The sequence below is a fragment of the Gekko japonicus genome, unplaced genomic scaffold (assembly GCF_001447785.1).
Source record: "Gekko japonicus isolate JY-2015 unplaced genomic scaffold, Gekko_japonicus_V1.1 scaffold1906, whole genome shotgun sequence".
NCBI classification, from domain to species: domain Eukaryota; kingdom Metazoa; phylum Chordata; class Lepidosauria; order Squamata; family Gekkonidae; genus Gekko; species Gekko japonicus.
The window spans coordinates 93,138-108,861 of NW_015171561.1; the positions used below are offsets into that span (position 1 = coordinate 93,138).

At 43.0% G+C, this 15,724-nt stretch overlaps 1 protein-coding gene across 1 annotated transcript in view; it reads right to left on the reverse strand.

Moving 5' to 3' along the window:
- PDE9A (phosphodiesterase 9A) overlaps positions 1-15,724 on the reverse strand; it is a 98,960-nt gene that overhangs the window by 78,275 nt on the left and 4,961 nt on the right. The window contains exon 2 of the mRNA XM_015419739.1: positions 1,267-1,337. Within this exon, the coding sequence (XP_015275225.1) occupies positions 1,267-1,337 (71 nt within the window). The remainder of the gene's footprint in view (positions 1-1,266; positions 1,338-15,724) is intronic.

The following is a 15,724-nucleotide window of genomic DNA, read 5'->3' on the forward strand; positions in this document are numbered from 1 at the left end:
CTGCTGAACAGCTGTGAACAGACAAACCTATCAATGAAAAATCAGCTCCTTGTTTGCAACTGGTGAACAGGATGTCAACCAAACTGGCAGCTGTTCAAGCATTCCTACATAAGAGTAGGGATGAGCCAATACAATGTATGTATCCAGCCTTCTGACACACTTCCTGTGATGTCAGGGGGTGTGGCATATGCAAATAAGTTATACTAATGAGTTATGCTAATGAGCTCCTGCACCTCTTTTTCTATGAAATGACCAGTCAATATGTATTGCATCCCTAAGACCTACATGGGGAAAAACAGATAGTGAACCTGTCTCAGTTCTCCTTCCAGAAGATGGACTTACCAATTGTTAGCAAGCTTTCAGAAATCATTTACCCCAATGTTATTGTGCAACATAAATCTACTGTGCTACATATGTCACCTGCAGTCAATAACAAATACATTTTGCCCTATTTTTAACATTTAGGTTAGATACTTGCATTGTATTTCAGTACTTCATTTTGACTTTTATACTTTATGTACTATTATGAAAGAAAACCTACAGTGCCACCCTAAGTAGAGTCACACTATTTTAAACTCAGGGATTTTAATGGACTTAGAAGAGTGCAACTTTGCTTAGAATTGCTAAAAGTAAAAAAAAGAGGAGGTACAGGAAGATCCATCATCGGATCTTGCCAGCATCTTTTTTCAGATGGATTACAACCCCATGGAGAAGACAAGAGGGGTTAAACCCTTTTGCCTGCACAGTTTTGCAAATCAAAACATCATGCTGTTACAGCCTTTAGGAAAAGGACAGATACTCATCTTTTTCCTCTGAAGGTTAATAACAGCATGCTCCTCCCAAGTTTTGATCAGAGCAACTGTGTTGGTATGGGAAGGGTTTGTAATTTGTCTTTAAAAGGCAAAGGGACATCTGTAATCTCTGTCACATTCAATGCTCCCGCTAAACTGTGGAGTCTTGTGAGCAAAAATTCTACTTTGTGAGCTACTGGTATTAAAGTTGTGAGTAAGTGATTTGGCTGCTGCATAAATTAGTTTGCTCTGGAGCCATCCTTCCTGAGCTAAGACAAAAATGTGTGAGCCAGAGGCTAAAAAACTGACCTAGCTCACACTAACTCAGCTTCGATGGAACACTGGTCATGTCTAGTTTGACCCCTAAACTTTTGGAAACAGATAACAATCTCAACTTGACTTGACTTGACAATCTCAACATCAATAGCATAAACAAACAATAGAAGTGTATTCAAAGACAAGATAATTTAATTACCTTGGTAGACCAGTTGCAATGCAGAAGAGTTCCATAATGTCTCTTGAGTTACAATATTTGCTGAAGGCCACCTTTCAAAGGAAATACATAATAGTATTTTGTTTAATATAATTCTGGCCCCATTATTAACTTTTCCCTTTAAATTCTCTTATCATATTTTCAGTTATGAAAGCAAAAATAAATATTTGCCAGAAACACATAAGTAGGGGAGTGAAGGAGACTAAACACTCAGAAACCAATTCCAGGGGGGACAGCAGAAGCATCTTAAAAGACTAACTACATTAGGGTTGAACGGTGGCTCAAGTGGTTAAGATGCTGAACTGCAGGCTGTGGAAGGTCAGTAGTTTGAGACCCGAGTTGCCGCATGACGGAGTGAGCTCCCGTCTCTCATTCCAGCTCCTGCCAACCTAGCAGTTCGAAAGCAAGAAATTGCAAGTAGATAAATAAGTACCACTTCGGTGGGGGGATTTGGGGGGCATTCCAGGGGTCGGTGAGGATGCTAGCGGTGCAATTATGTCACTTCTGGAACTGACGTCATCACATCACCAACATCATGCAGGGATATGGAGGTGGGGTTTCCCCTGCTGGCCAGCTGGTTGGTGGCAGGCAGTAGCCCACAATATATATATACATACACACACACTCACAATTATATATAAGGTAACTGTATTTCACCTCCATATATCTGGAAAGTAAGACGTAATCTTTTGTGCTACATCTATCTACTATGCAGATGTTATTTATGTATATGCACATCATATAAACTGGATATGGAAATTAGAAAATGCGTAATTTTTTAGCAGGCACTTTATTTGTAATTGTCACAGATAAATTAAAACAATGTGGTATCCTTTTGAAAGTTTCTCAAAATGACACCCACACAGGTTGTGGCATGAAAAAAAAGAACCAGTATTCATTCTAAGCTGAGCTTTTTAGCCTCTGGCTCACACATTTTTGTCTTAGCTCAAGAAGGATGGCTCCAGAATAAACTAATTTATGCAGTAGCCAAATTGCTAGCTCACAACTTTAATGCCAGTAGCTCACAAGACTCCACAGTTTAGAAGGAGCATTGCTTATAACCCTGTCAGATTTGAAACATACAACTGTGATGAAGAGAAAATGGAATAAAATAATAGGGTTTATTTTAAAGAGGAATAAGGATATGGTGTTGGAAAAGACTTGTTCCTTGGACTGCAAGGAGATCAAATCAGTCAATCGTAAAAGAAAACCCTGACTGTTCCCTGGAAGGCCTGATAATGAAGCTGAAGCTCAAATACTTTGGCCACCTAAAGAGAAGGGAACACTCACTGGAGAAGACCCTGATGCTGGGAAAGATTGAAGGTAACAGAAGAAGGGGACGGCAACGGATGAGATGGTGAGACAGTGTTATCAATAAAACAAACATGAAATTGAGCAAACTCTGGAGAATGGTAGAAGACAGGAGGGCCTGGTGTGATGTGGTCCGTGGGATCGCGAAGAGTTGGACTCAAGTGTGCGACTGAACAATAAAAAAGGATAGGAAGAAAAACAGAGGCACTACTAATCCATACTCTTTCAATGTTTTCCTGTGGTATTTCTTCACTTTCCCATCTCATTTAGATTGTTTTCAGCTGTTTCATGCTCTAGCCTATCTACATTTTTGTGCCTTTTAACAAATTTTCTAAGGTAACATTAGTGTTTTTGACTATCAAGGCTTCCTGCACCTTTCAAGAAAACCATATGTCTGAAATATAATTGAGATGTATAGTTGGAACTGTAATAAACAAGATGCTTCTGAGCAATGTCCATGATAGGTGGCTTGCCTGCTGAAAGGGAGAGTCAAAAGCTTTGCTTGCACACATTGGCAGGCAGGTAGGCTTGCAGGAATGAGGGGAAGGAATAAAGGTAGAGAATGGCAAGGGTAGAGATAAATTCAAGAAAGATCAGTAAATACAAAAGGCTGGATCTTTCCTTTCTGTGACAGAGAGAGCCACTGATTTAGGATCTGAGATCTCTTGGATATCTTTATTATATTAAAAAGAAATAAAAACGATGTGGAACTCACTATGCACAAGTCTGACTTCTCTGCATCCCACTGTTTGAAGCATATTCTGACTATGTTCTGATATGGGAAGACAGGTGGGCTGGGAGAAAAATGGAGTAGAGAAGGGGCTGAGTTTAGCTTCCTCTGTCCACATGATCCATTTTTGTAAAAAAAGAAAAGAAAAAAGAATCTCTCCTTCACTTGAGGATACTGCAAAAGAAAGGACAATCTCACTCACAGGCTGCTTCATGCCTCCCTATGCCCACTGGGCAAGCAAGAATTTTAATTGTCTGTGGATCAGGGACTCTTTCTGTCTGAAACGGCAAAAGAGGGTCCCTTGGGAGAACAATTAAATACCTCATAATATAATCTCAGTAGGAATGTTTACCATGAAGTGTGTTTACTATTGGATCTGGTGAAGATGTCACTTGATTAATTTCCTAACAGAAACAGTTTTAAAGAACCAGATTCAAGATTTTAAAATGACAATTAACCCAAATCTGACTCTTCCTTTTTTGTGCCTTCCTAATTTTTTTAAGTGAACAGCCTTTCCAGACTGGGGGGGGGGGGCCCTTTTTTATAAAAGGGCAATGTATTGGCACTTTCTAGCTCTCCCATTAGCTGTGCTGTGTGCTCCATCAGCCACTGGCCCATCAGCCACCACTCAAGAGTACTTGTGTGCCATTGGCTGCATGCTGGGTCCGCTCCTCTCCCCCACCCACCATCGGCATGGTCACTTTCCTGACAAAATAAACTGCCAAAATGGCTGTCTCTCTTGACAAAGATGCTTCTCCTGCTTGGCTCCTCTGGCTGACTACTAAAGAAAGCTACTGGCCCTCAAACCATTCTCTTATCTTCCTGCTGTGGAGCTAACTTCCCCCGCAGTGGCTGTTGCTAGGCAACCAAGCTTGGTATTGTCAGTAAAAAGGCAAAGATAGCAGGCCCTTTCGAGGCCTACTTTGGCCTTTGTTGGGAACTCATTGGGGCCAGTCCTGACGAAGGTTGCCAGCTCAAGGTTGGGAAATTCCTGGAAATTTTGTGGTGGAGTCTATGGAAGCCAGAGTTTGGGGAGGGGAGAGGCCTCAGCTGAATGGAATGCCATAGAGTGCACCCTCCAAAGCAGTTATATTCTCCAGGGGGAGAAAAAGATCTGTTGTCTGAAGTTCCACAGCAAGTGTGGCGTAACAGCACTTCAGAGCAGGGTCTGCCAGACTTAGGGTCTTGCTGCAGAAGCTGAGTGGGTGATTTTGAATCAGTCACAGACTTTCAGCCTAACCTACCTCACAGGGTTGTTGAGCAGATCAAAAGGGGGAGAGGAGATTGATGTGAGCTGCTTTGGTCCCCACTGCAGAGAAAGACTGTACTCTTCCTAGGTAGAGGCTGCAGGAAGGGGGGAGGAGATGGAAAGCTGAAGTCAGCGGGGCAGATAAAGGTAGACTGATGGTTGGCTGGGAAGGAGATAGGGTTGCCAACTCCAGGTTGGGATACTCCAGGAGATTTGAGGGGTGGTGCCTGGAGAGTGTGGGGAGTGGGACCTCAGACAGGTACAATGCCATAGACTTCACCCTCCAAACCAGCCATTTCCTCCAGGGGAACCATTGTTGCCAATCTCCAGGTGAGGGCTGGAGAGCACTCAGAATTACTACTGCTCTTCAGGTGGCAGAGATCAGTTCCCCTGGAGAAAACAGTGGACTCTGTGTCATTATACCCTGCTGAGGTCACCACAGCAAATTGACTCTGAGTGCTCAAGACCTAGACACCTGCCCAGAGCCTTTTTCTAGAGCTCGTTGTATTTATTTCCATAACGAGCCTTATTCCTAGTGGTTTTATAATCCCAAGGCCAGATTCTGGGAGTTAGATACTAAAACAAAAATCTGATTCAGATCTGCTTGAAAATGTTAGCAAAACATCTCAGCAAATGGGGATGTGAGGTACTGCTGGAACAAACTAACAAGCTGACAGAATGTCACCAATCTGCTACTGGTGCTAATAGCTGATGAATGCAATAAATGGGGACCTGATATGATTGCTGTTGAACTTAGAATGAACTTCTGAAGCATGCTGGGCTATTGAGCCTTGAAATCAATTACCACTGAACAGAACGAATGCAAGATAAATGGATATGGCAATATAATTGGGAACAAATGAAAGTCAAGTTAGCTTGGTTAATTAAGACTAAATGTGGGAAGATATAATGAATTTAGCAGACCTCTCTCTTTTCAAGCAGTCGGAGATTACAGCTAAGCAAAACCATGCCACCTAATAAATATATGACTTTATTATACATATGTCGGTGCTATGGTACAGTTTAATAAAAGCTTGTTAGTCTTCTTTAACTCTGGGCTACAAAGGGCCAAGGTAATCATCCAAGTTCATAAAACACTCATTCCATTTTGATAAGCATCTCAAGATATGAACTGCAGGATTAATGGAAAAACATTAATAATAATATGATATAAATAATATTTTCCTTTGCTACTTTATATTCTCCAAAAGGAAAAAAAGTAAAACAGTTCCCTGGAAAATATTTGTGATATCTCTGCTCTTTCTGCACAGTATCTAGCCAAAATGTGCAATACAACTGCTTTTCATTGGGAGTATCTATAATACAGACAGGAAGTATATTTATTTTAAAATTTGCACAACACACTTCAAAAAGTTGAGGATGGATGATAAAACATGAGAAACAAATTCACACAGCAAATAATCCCACCATTTAAACCCCCATCTACCAAAGAGGGGTAGGTGGGGAGTTGAAAGACACAGCTGGGCTGCAGTCAGACAACAGGCTTAGCGCAGTCTGGCACTGCTTCTAATTTATCTAGGTTTCTTCCTGGCAACTAACCCCCCCCACCCACCTACACATAATGGTTGGTTGAAGAAGTTTTGTTTCACTGTATCTGAAGAAGTGCGCATGCACACGAAAACTTATACCTTGAATAAAACTTTGTTGATCTTAAATGTGCCACTGGACTCAGTCCATTTCTGCATTACCTTCTTACCTCATTTTAGCAGTAAGTGGAATTCACATCTGATGCTTTGACTTTGCTCCACTGGTTCCACAGTAGGGCTTTTGCCTCAGGATCAGACCCATGCCATGTGTTTTGCAATTAATTCAAAAGGGGGCCAAGCCGCCTCCCATCATGCACCACGTAAGTGACATGACCTTTTAATTTTTTTTGTGCATGCGCAATTACATTGCAACATTATCAGAGGGAGAGAACCAGGGCTGTTTTTGGGCAGGAACGCACAGGAACGGAGTTCCGGCTGGCTTCAGAGTTGGCCACGCCCACTATACCCAAAACCTCTGCATGCGTAGCTACAGAGGGAAGGCCTGGAGAGTGAAACCCCCCCCCCCAACGACTCCAAGGCGGGCGGGCCAGGGGCCCCCCTGGAAGGATGAGGGAGGCATTTAAATGCCTCCCCCTGCCTTCCCCAGCCTGTCTAAGGGCCGGCTTGCCTGAGCTTCCTGCAGCTGTGGGGCACCCGGGCAAGCCAAGGGAAGGCAGTTTAAATTGCCTTCCCTTCAAGGGGGGGCTTGCTTGGGCTTCCTGCAGCTGTGGAGTGCCCAGGCAAGCCAAGGGAAGGCAGTTTAAACTGCCTTTTTTCCCTCCAAGAGCTGGCTTGCCCAGGGTCCCCACAGGCACGGTGTGCCCAGACAAGCCAAGGGAAGGTATGGGGGTATGGCCTAATATACTAATGAGTCATGCTGTTGGGGGTGTGGCCTATTATGCTAATGAGTTCCTGCTGGGCTTTTTCTACGAAAAAAGGCCTGGGGAGAACAAAAGCACCACGAAACTCGGGGGGGGGGAGAAGTTTATAAACGTAGGAAGTGTTGCTATCCAAATAAACTATCCTGTGTAAACAAGGCTCTCTAGAGAGTACATTTTAAAATGAGGAACCAGTGAGAGGTGGGCAGAGGAGAGCAACTAGAGTGTTGACGTTTCACAAGAGTCTGGGTGCCGTGGCCAAGAGGATGGAGTCTGCCTTTTGCTCTCCACTGAGGCTCAAGCTGGCTGCCCACCAACTGTAGCCTCAGCTGTGCAAGCCATGCCAGACACCCTCACTCCTTGGCTGCTATGAGGTGGTTGACTTGGAGGTGCTGCTGTGGGAAGGCATGGCTGGGGTGCGCATTGTTAAAAAAAGACATTGGGGGAAAAAAGAAAATGCACATTGCTGTATTGTAATGCTCAAAATTGCATTGTAACACAATCAATATTATGTTTTAAAAACCAATATTATGTTTTTAAAAGGAGGGGGGGCTTGCATGCAAGCTGGAAAGGTCAGAGATTGGTATTGTTTGTTGTCTCCTTTGAGAATTCTTGGTGGAGTACTTAAAGTGACCATTCAGGAAAAAAACCCCAACAAGATGGCAGCCGTGTTTGTCTGTACTGTAGCAGTAGAAGAGCAAGAGTTCTGTAGCACCTTAAAGACTAACAACATTTGTGGGCAGGGGCACGGGCTTTCATGAGTCACTGCTCACTTCTTCAGAAAAAAGGGGTTGTTCAGTTGTTGATTTTTTTTTATAATGCCCATTTAAAGCAAAGGACATTTTGGTAATGAAGCTGACATGCTGCCTACTGTGCTAAGGAGGCTTCAATGCATGAAGTTTATTACTTTCCTGTGTAAACAAGGCATGAAAACTGAAGTGTCTCTCCCCACTTCTGCTTGGCTTTATAAATATGTACTTCTTAAAAAAGGTACTGTAACTTTATTTAGGAGTTTTGCTTTAGACCCACGTGTCTACCACAGCCTGTTGTTTCCATATAGGTAAGGATTATCTGTATGCAGCACTGATCATGGGGAACACTCACTTTGAGTACTAGCAGTCATGTCCGTACTGCCCATTTGTCATAGCATTATAATGTGATCAATATTATGTTTTTAAAAAATTGACGTAAAATACTGGCGAATGTCTCTGGGAAATTTGGGGGGTGCAGGGTGGTAGGGGGAGGTGAAATGCAACACTGACAACCCAAAATGGTGGTGCAGCAGAAAAACACATTAAAATACGGGAGTTCATCACTGGAAAACAGCAATTTTAGATCTGGAGGGGGGAATCACAGAAACAGTGGATTCAGAAACCATGGGGCAAGAGGGCACAAAGTTCAGATCCACCCCTGGAGAGGTGAAATGTATTGCGGAAAGTTTTGCATAGTTCGATTGTTTCAGAACGCTGATGCAGGCATTTGCACTTTTGTGGAAATGGTCTCAAACTTTGTTCTGCTGCTTCAGACCAACACCGCTACCCAGCTGAACCTGTCTCTTTGGTTGTGACAGTCCAGCATGGTGTGAGATGGTAAACCATTGCCTTCCTTTACCAGAGCCATTAGAATATGTAAACCCTAAAGTACTCTGTACTTGGAGTTTGATGGCTCATACCCTAATCCCTCCTTCCTGCCAACTATCAAGTGACAAGTTGATCCAAAAATTATACAAATTTTTTTTTAGAAGATTGGTTAAAAGAAGATGTTATGAAGACACCAATGGCAGCATGGACGAAGGAGACTGGACATATAATAGAAATGAACCAATGGGTAAAAACATGGAAAACGTTAAAGTATATGAGGGCAACGCCATATAAGGAAAACATATATAAAATGTGTTATAGGTGGCACGGGACCCCGGAAAAAATTGCTAAATGTTTTCCTAGGGCTTCAAATAATTGTTGGAGATGTGGGAGAAATGTAGGCTCCTATTTACACATCTGGTGGAGATGTGATAAAATGCAAACTTTTTGGAATAAAATACATAAAATAATACTAAAGACTTTACAAGTTAACCTACTGGTAACCCCAGAAATATATTTACTTAACATGATACCATGACACTATAAAAGAGCATAACCAGATAATAGTATACATTTTGACGGCAGCTAGAATATTAATAGCTAAACGATGGATGCTGAAAAGTACTCCCCAGTAATATAGGGGCAGGGTGGAGCTTGCATCTTCCTAAACTTGTGTAGGTTTCCTGCATCAGTGTTGTACTTCCCTGGGAGCTTCTGGCCCACAAACACTCTCTGGTGTTGCCAAATACAGAGGATATACATTTGTAGGCATGACTACTTCTGCATGGTATTGTGTATCACCACAGGGAAGAGCTTTCGGCTTCTGTGCCACAGTGGAAGTGACCTATGTTTGAAACCAGCCTGAGTGCACAGGAAGGTCAAGAAGCATCATCTATACATTGATCCACGTTCAGAGATGGTCTTTGCCTCTAACACGGCTTGCTTTGTATCTGAATGGGAAAAATCGGTTTCATTTCTCCATTTGTTTACATTTGAAAGACCACATTCATTTCTCTTTTTTGTTCAACTATATTCATTTCATTTCATGTATGTATCATGTAAGCTTCCCATCAATTCCAGTGATAGACGGTGCTACGTCATTTCCTATTGTTGGGTTTGGCCTACTAGTTTGGTGAAGATGTTTCTCAAAACATGTTGAAGCAGCTGCAGTAAACACTGATGATAAGATAACAAAGAGTTCTTTGATAACTATTTTGCTCCCCTTGATAGCACAGTGGTTGCCCTGAAAATTATTTCAGGCAATCATTTGGCACAACCTTAGGATCAACCTGAACAAAAAGCAAAAGAAACAAACATCCAGATTAATAAGAGCAAAATCTGATTATAGAGAAACTAGTTAGGGAGCAATGGTTTTGTTTTTCACATTAGTTATGGAAGGGAATGATTGATTGACTGATTGATTCTTTTAAAATATATTTTTGCCTCTAATCCACAGAAACAGGGATAAACTCCTATTATATGCTGCAATGGATTAGGCCTCAATTTCTCAGACTGGTTTCCTTGAATTAGGATGGCCAAGTGCCCAGAGGGGAAAAATATCCCCTCTCCTCTCTTTAATAGAAGCTTAATGGAATGTTATTTATCAAGTGATGTTATTTACCTCCAGGGTGTGAAAAGTTTCAGCTGCCCATTTCCACACACTGAGCCTCTATTAAAGGGAAAGGTCATTTTCCTCCATGGCCTGTTGATAGTTTTTTTTTCCTTTTTCTGTCCTAGCCCTTGTGGCACAGGAGGTCAGTGCCTAATTTAAACCTACCAGAGAAGATCACTTGAACAAAAATGCCCTGCACCCCACTTCCCTCAATTCTGTTCCTGGTCAGGCAAAGGTGGTTCCATTGCTGGCTAGACTGGCAAAGTGGAGCAGCAATGGGCCTGGGAAGGGGGACGGATTGACTTTTTAACATATTAGGAACATTCTTAGTATGTAATCCACAACCTTGCCCTCGAGGGAACAAATTAAATTGAATCCAAGTAATGCTGACAGTGATGCATTGGTTGTGGTAGCAGTGATGTGGGAGGATACGGCAGGTGCTCATACAGCTGTCACTGTCATCACCTCTGGCTATGTTTGCAAGCCTCCAGGTGGGGCCTGGAGAGCTACCGCTTTTACAACTGATCTCCATCTGCAAGAGATTAGCTCCCCTGGAGAAAATGGCTGCTTTGAAGAGAAGAAGAAGAAGAAGAAGAAGAAGAAGAGATTGGATTTATACCCCACCCTTCACTACCCAAAGGAGTCTCAGAGTGGCTTACAAACTCCTTTCCCTTCCCATCCCCACAACAGACACCCTGTGAGGTATCAGAACTATGGCTTGCCCAAGGTCATCCAGTAGGTGCAAGTGGAGGAGTGGGGAATCAAACCTGGTTCTCCCAGATTAGAGTCTGCACACTTAACCCCTACACCAAGGGTGGACTCTATGGCATTGTACCATGCTGAGGTCCATTCCCTCCCCAAATCCCACCCTCTCCTCGATCCACCCCCAAAGTCTCCAGGTATTTTCCAACCCAGAACTGGCAATCCTACCTCTGGCCAGGTCTGGGCTCAGCAGCTCCTGTAGGGGCCTTTTGGCTTGGTTGCTCATGGCCATTTAGCAGACCAATGCACCCCAAGCAGCTCCTGCTCACCGCTGGACTGGAAGACTAAGGTATGGGAATGAGTCTTCTTTAACTATCTGCAGATTTTCTAAAACTTTAATCCACTCCATAGCACCTTAAATTACTATGACTGAAAACGCGGCGTGCAAAACATTAATTGTAAATAGTTTGTGGGAACACTTGCCACTTTTTTGGAACTGGAGTAATCTCTGCTGTGAAGGAATGGACTCACAAGCCTCATTCCCTCAGGTATGGGATGTCAGAAAAATCCAGTGGTGGTCCCAAGTCTGTCCTAAGTGATACCATTGCTTTCCTTTACTCCCAGGCAGGGGGATATCAAAGTTCTCACTGGGTAATAATGGCTGCCACCAACTAATCTGACAGTATCTCTTGCTAGATGGATTTGTATATCTAGCACACTGTATCTGTGTTGCTGTTAAGAGGATTTGCCTGGTTGCTGCATCTCCCACTTCACTTCTACTGGCCACCATGTGAACTATCAATCACATCTTCACAATTTTGAGTGATTGCACTCACCTGGTGCACCTCCCCTTTACTGTTCTTTTGATAGCACAACAGGCTATCAAAAGGCCTGTTGTGTTTCTAGGAATCAGGCTTAGAGCATTCAAAATATACGAAAGTTTAATAAACAAAAATAAAAAGAGTACACATGGTCTGTTCAAGCATCATGCTGAGCAAGGATACAAAGAAATGGTGACAGGACACAGTTCTTTAAATCCTAAACTCTACACTTATCCTAAATAATGCTTAATTATATATGCTAATAATTTTTGCAGCATTTAAAAGTCCTTCATTACTTTAGTTCTCAGGGCTGGAAGCTTCTCACATTTGTCTTTTGTCACATGGATAAGATGGAGTCCCTAGGTTAAGTTTTAGTCTTTCCTGGCTTGTGTTTGTCTGAGGAATGAACAGGGAGAAGAGAACATAAGGGCAATTCTTTCTTGTGTTCTGGGAATTTACAATCTTCCCTTTGAGAGTCCATCCCACTCTGGGGTTATTCTGGTCTTCCGGCCTTGACAGGAAGACAAAACTAGCCTTTTTGCTATCCCGGTCTCTGTTGCCATTAGGTGTGACATTTCAGCAAGATGTGAGATGTTGAAACTTTTATTCTTATGTTGGCTAGAGCTATTTGCATAACCAAGAGCTGGAGAACTCTGTGCTTGGTAGAGAGAGATGACTCATCTCCTGTAGGTTTCCTTCTGCCAGCCTTGTTCTACCATTGCAACCTCTGGGGCATGTTTAAAGTGGTGCCCAATTAATGGAATATCAAGGTGAATTCTCAGGCAGAGAGCATTTCTCCCCACCTCCTAACAAGAGTTCTCTAAGTAGGTGACAATGACTCTAGGAATCAACAATTCCTTCTTCTGAGAAGATGTTTTAAGGCTGTTAGACTTACCTCACCGGTATATGTATCAGAAATCTATGGTCCTCAAGTATATTATAGCATCTGTGCTTTATTAGCTCCCTTTCTTAAACACCATAGGCCCCGGTCACATGGGGGAAATTGGCGCGGCCAAAGTGCGGCTTTTTAGAGCCACACCAAAAGAGACGCATGGCGGCGGGATAAGACAGATCCCCTGAGCTGCCGTGCAGTTGCTCCCCGGCATGATCAGATGCCGGGGGGGGGGGGGCCCCGGGAGGGGGAGCGGGGGAGCCATGTGTGCGCATGCGCAGTTTGGCTGGGAGCCTCGAATGCTGCTGAAGATGGGCACGCCAGCGATGCCACAGCTGTGCTTGCTGTGGCGTTTCAGGTTGGTAGTACTCTTTCCTAGGTTTTTTTTAATGCGTGTTTTCGGGCTGAAGGGACGGATCGGGGATGGATGCGCGCCGCTTCCCAGATGTTGTGGTGTGATCGCGCCTGTTTGGTGCGCTCCCAATCCGTCCCTCTTGCGGGGCAAAACCTCCCGTGTGACCGGGGCTTTAGTTAGCTTTTTTCCATTTTTAACTTGCTACTACCTCTGCTACTTCTGCATGCATATCGCTTACAGGTTCCAGGGCTACAAACTGGATGCACATCCAAATATATATTGGAATGCTCATCCACACATAAACACTGTCCATCCCTACTGCAGGGCTTTCCCCATCCACATTTTGGTGTGACCCAATGTCTTTTAAAACCAGACTAGAGTGGGATAGAAGTGTAATCTTCTCTAACTGCCTCTCAAAAGGTAAGCTAGGAAGAAGGGAGACACACACAGAGAGAACACAATTGCACAACTGTAACTTGCTGGTGCAGAAATAATATTTTGACCAAGTATGAAAATAGGTCATTGATTCAGTTGGAGGTTTTTAGTATTATCCATTCACAATAGTGCTCCTGAAACTTGGAATGAGTAGCTATTTATGAACAGAAGGCTATTAAGTTTCTTTATTATATTATACATAAATGACGGTCTTGCCTGAGAGTGTTGCCACACCCTGAATGGTGGCATAGATCAAAACTATCCGTGCTGCAACCTGTAGCAAAAGGATGGGCGAAACATTAAAGTCTTGGAAGAGACCAAGCTTACTAACGTGGGGACAAGTCCAAGATGTTTTGTGGCTTAGTAAAATCCTAGCTTGGCTCCTGACTGTTTATGTCTCCCCAGGAAAATGACCCACTGAGAACTTTCCCAGTAAATTAAAGGATCTAATACAGTTTAAAGTATAGCCTCATAGCACAGTGTTTAGAATTTGACAGTATTTTATTGCAATGAAAAGAAAAGAGAAAGGTGAAGCACATAGAGGGCTAGTATGACATTTGAGCTCCAAAGCAAATTCAAGGTTTCATTGGTATTCATACCTGGAAGCAAAATCAAGGTTGCATGGTTGCTTCAACTGAGTCTCACTTGTAGATTGTCTAGCAGTTGGAGACTATATTGCATTCCTTTGTGCAGTTTTCCAGGGAAATGGAACTCCTAGACTAATCCTAGTCCCCACCTCCACCCCACACATTCCATCTCACACCTTTCTATTACTGATGTGCTGGAAATAATGCAAAACCATCAGAATTACAAAACAGAAAATATGTACTTTTTGTAAATGCATATGGATAGTACATTAAAAACGTGGGGGTTGGATCTTGTTAGCTAAGTATGACTTCTTTCTCCAACAGAGGAAGAAATCTCACAGTGCAAGGGAATCAGCCTCTAATACTGGTTATAGTTAACACTATTGTTATCCTATTTGTGAACTCAATCTGTTCCTATAGAGATGACTGAGACTGCAAACTGAAGAGTTTACAAGTTGTAAAATGGCCTATGATCAAAAACCAGGGAGATTCAAACAGGATCCTGTCCCAAGCACTCCTGGTGGAGGTGAACAAGTCCAAGACATCACAAATAGTACTTGTGTGATACCTATGAATTGGCTGGAGTACTGCAAGAGAAGTCATAGAAGCAGTGACAGAATCCATGTTCCTGGGATCCAAGATCACTGCAGCCATGAAATTAAAAGATGTCTGCTCCTTGGGAGGAAAGCTATGGCAAACCTAGACAGCATAATAAAAAGTAGAGACATCACCCTGCCAACAAAAGTCCACATAGCCAAAACGATGGTATTCCTAGCAGTAATGTATGGGTGAGAGAGTTGGACCATAAGGAAGGCCAAGCGCTGAAGAATAGATGCTTTGAAATTATGGTGCTGGAGAAGACTACTGAGAGTCCCTTGGACTGCAAGGAGATCAAATCAGTCAGTCCTAAATGAAATCAACCCTGACTGTTCCCTTGAAGACCAGAAACTGAAGTTCAAATACTTTGGCCACCAAATGAGAAGGGAGAACTCACTGGAGAAGACCCTGATGCTGGGAAAGATTGAAGGTCAAAGAAGAAGTGGGCGGCAAAGGATGAGATGGTTAGACAGTGTTATCAATGCAACGAACATGAAATTAAGCAAACTCCGGAGGACAACGGAAGACAGGAGGGCCTGGTGTGATGTGCAACTGAACAACAACAACTGTTCCCCTGAGACATCAGAATAAATTCTGGAGTGAGACTGAGCATACACATCTGATCTTTACCTCTAAACTAAGAATTGTAAGGTTCCATTGCCTTAGCCAAAGAGTGCCCTGCTTCATCCTTCCTCTGAACCCAATCCAAGCTCCTGAAATGACCTCAGGAACGTTGGTTGTCTTGGGTTCATGGAAAGGGCATGGCTTGCTGCATGCATCTCCTGGCCCCAGGATGCAGTATTTGACTGAACATATTCAACTGGCCTCTTCTCCAACTCTTACCCAATATTATCCAACTCAAGAGCGAGAAAGAAGGAGACTTCTCTCTCTCTTTGTCCTAGACATTTGCAGGAGGTTGGCATAATTTACATTCTCAGCCTTTCAGGTGAGCTTTCCAAATGCTCACTTCTTTAGATAACAAAGGTTTCCAAACATCATATTTGTTCATAATTTCTATGAAAGCTAGAATGAAAAATGTTGAGTCTGAACTTTAGGGGCTGGTTTGTGGCTCCTTCTTCAGATACTACCCCTTCATAGCCATCTTCTCTTTCCAGATTTGTTCCACACCTCTGGGGGAATTAAT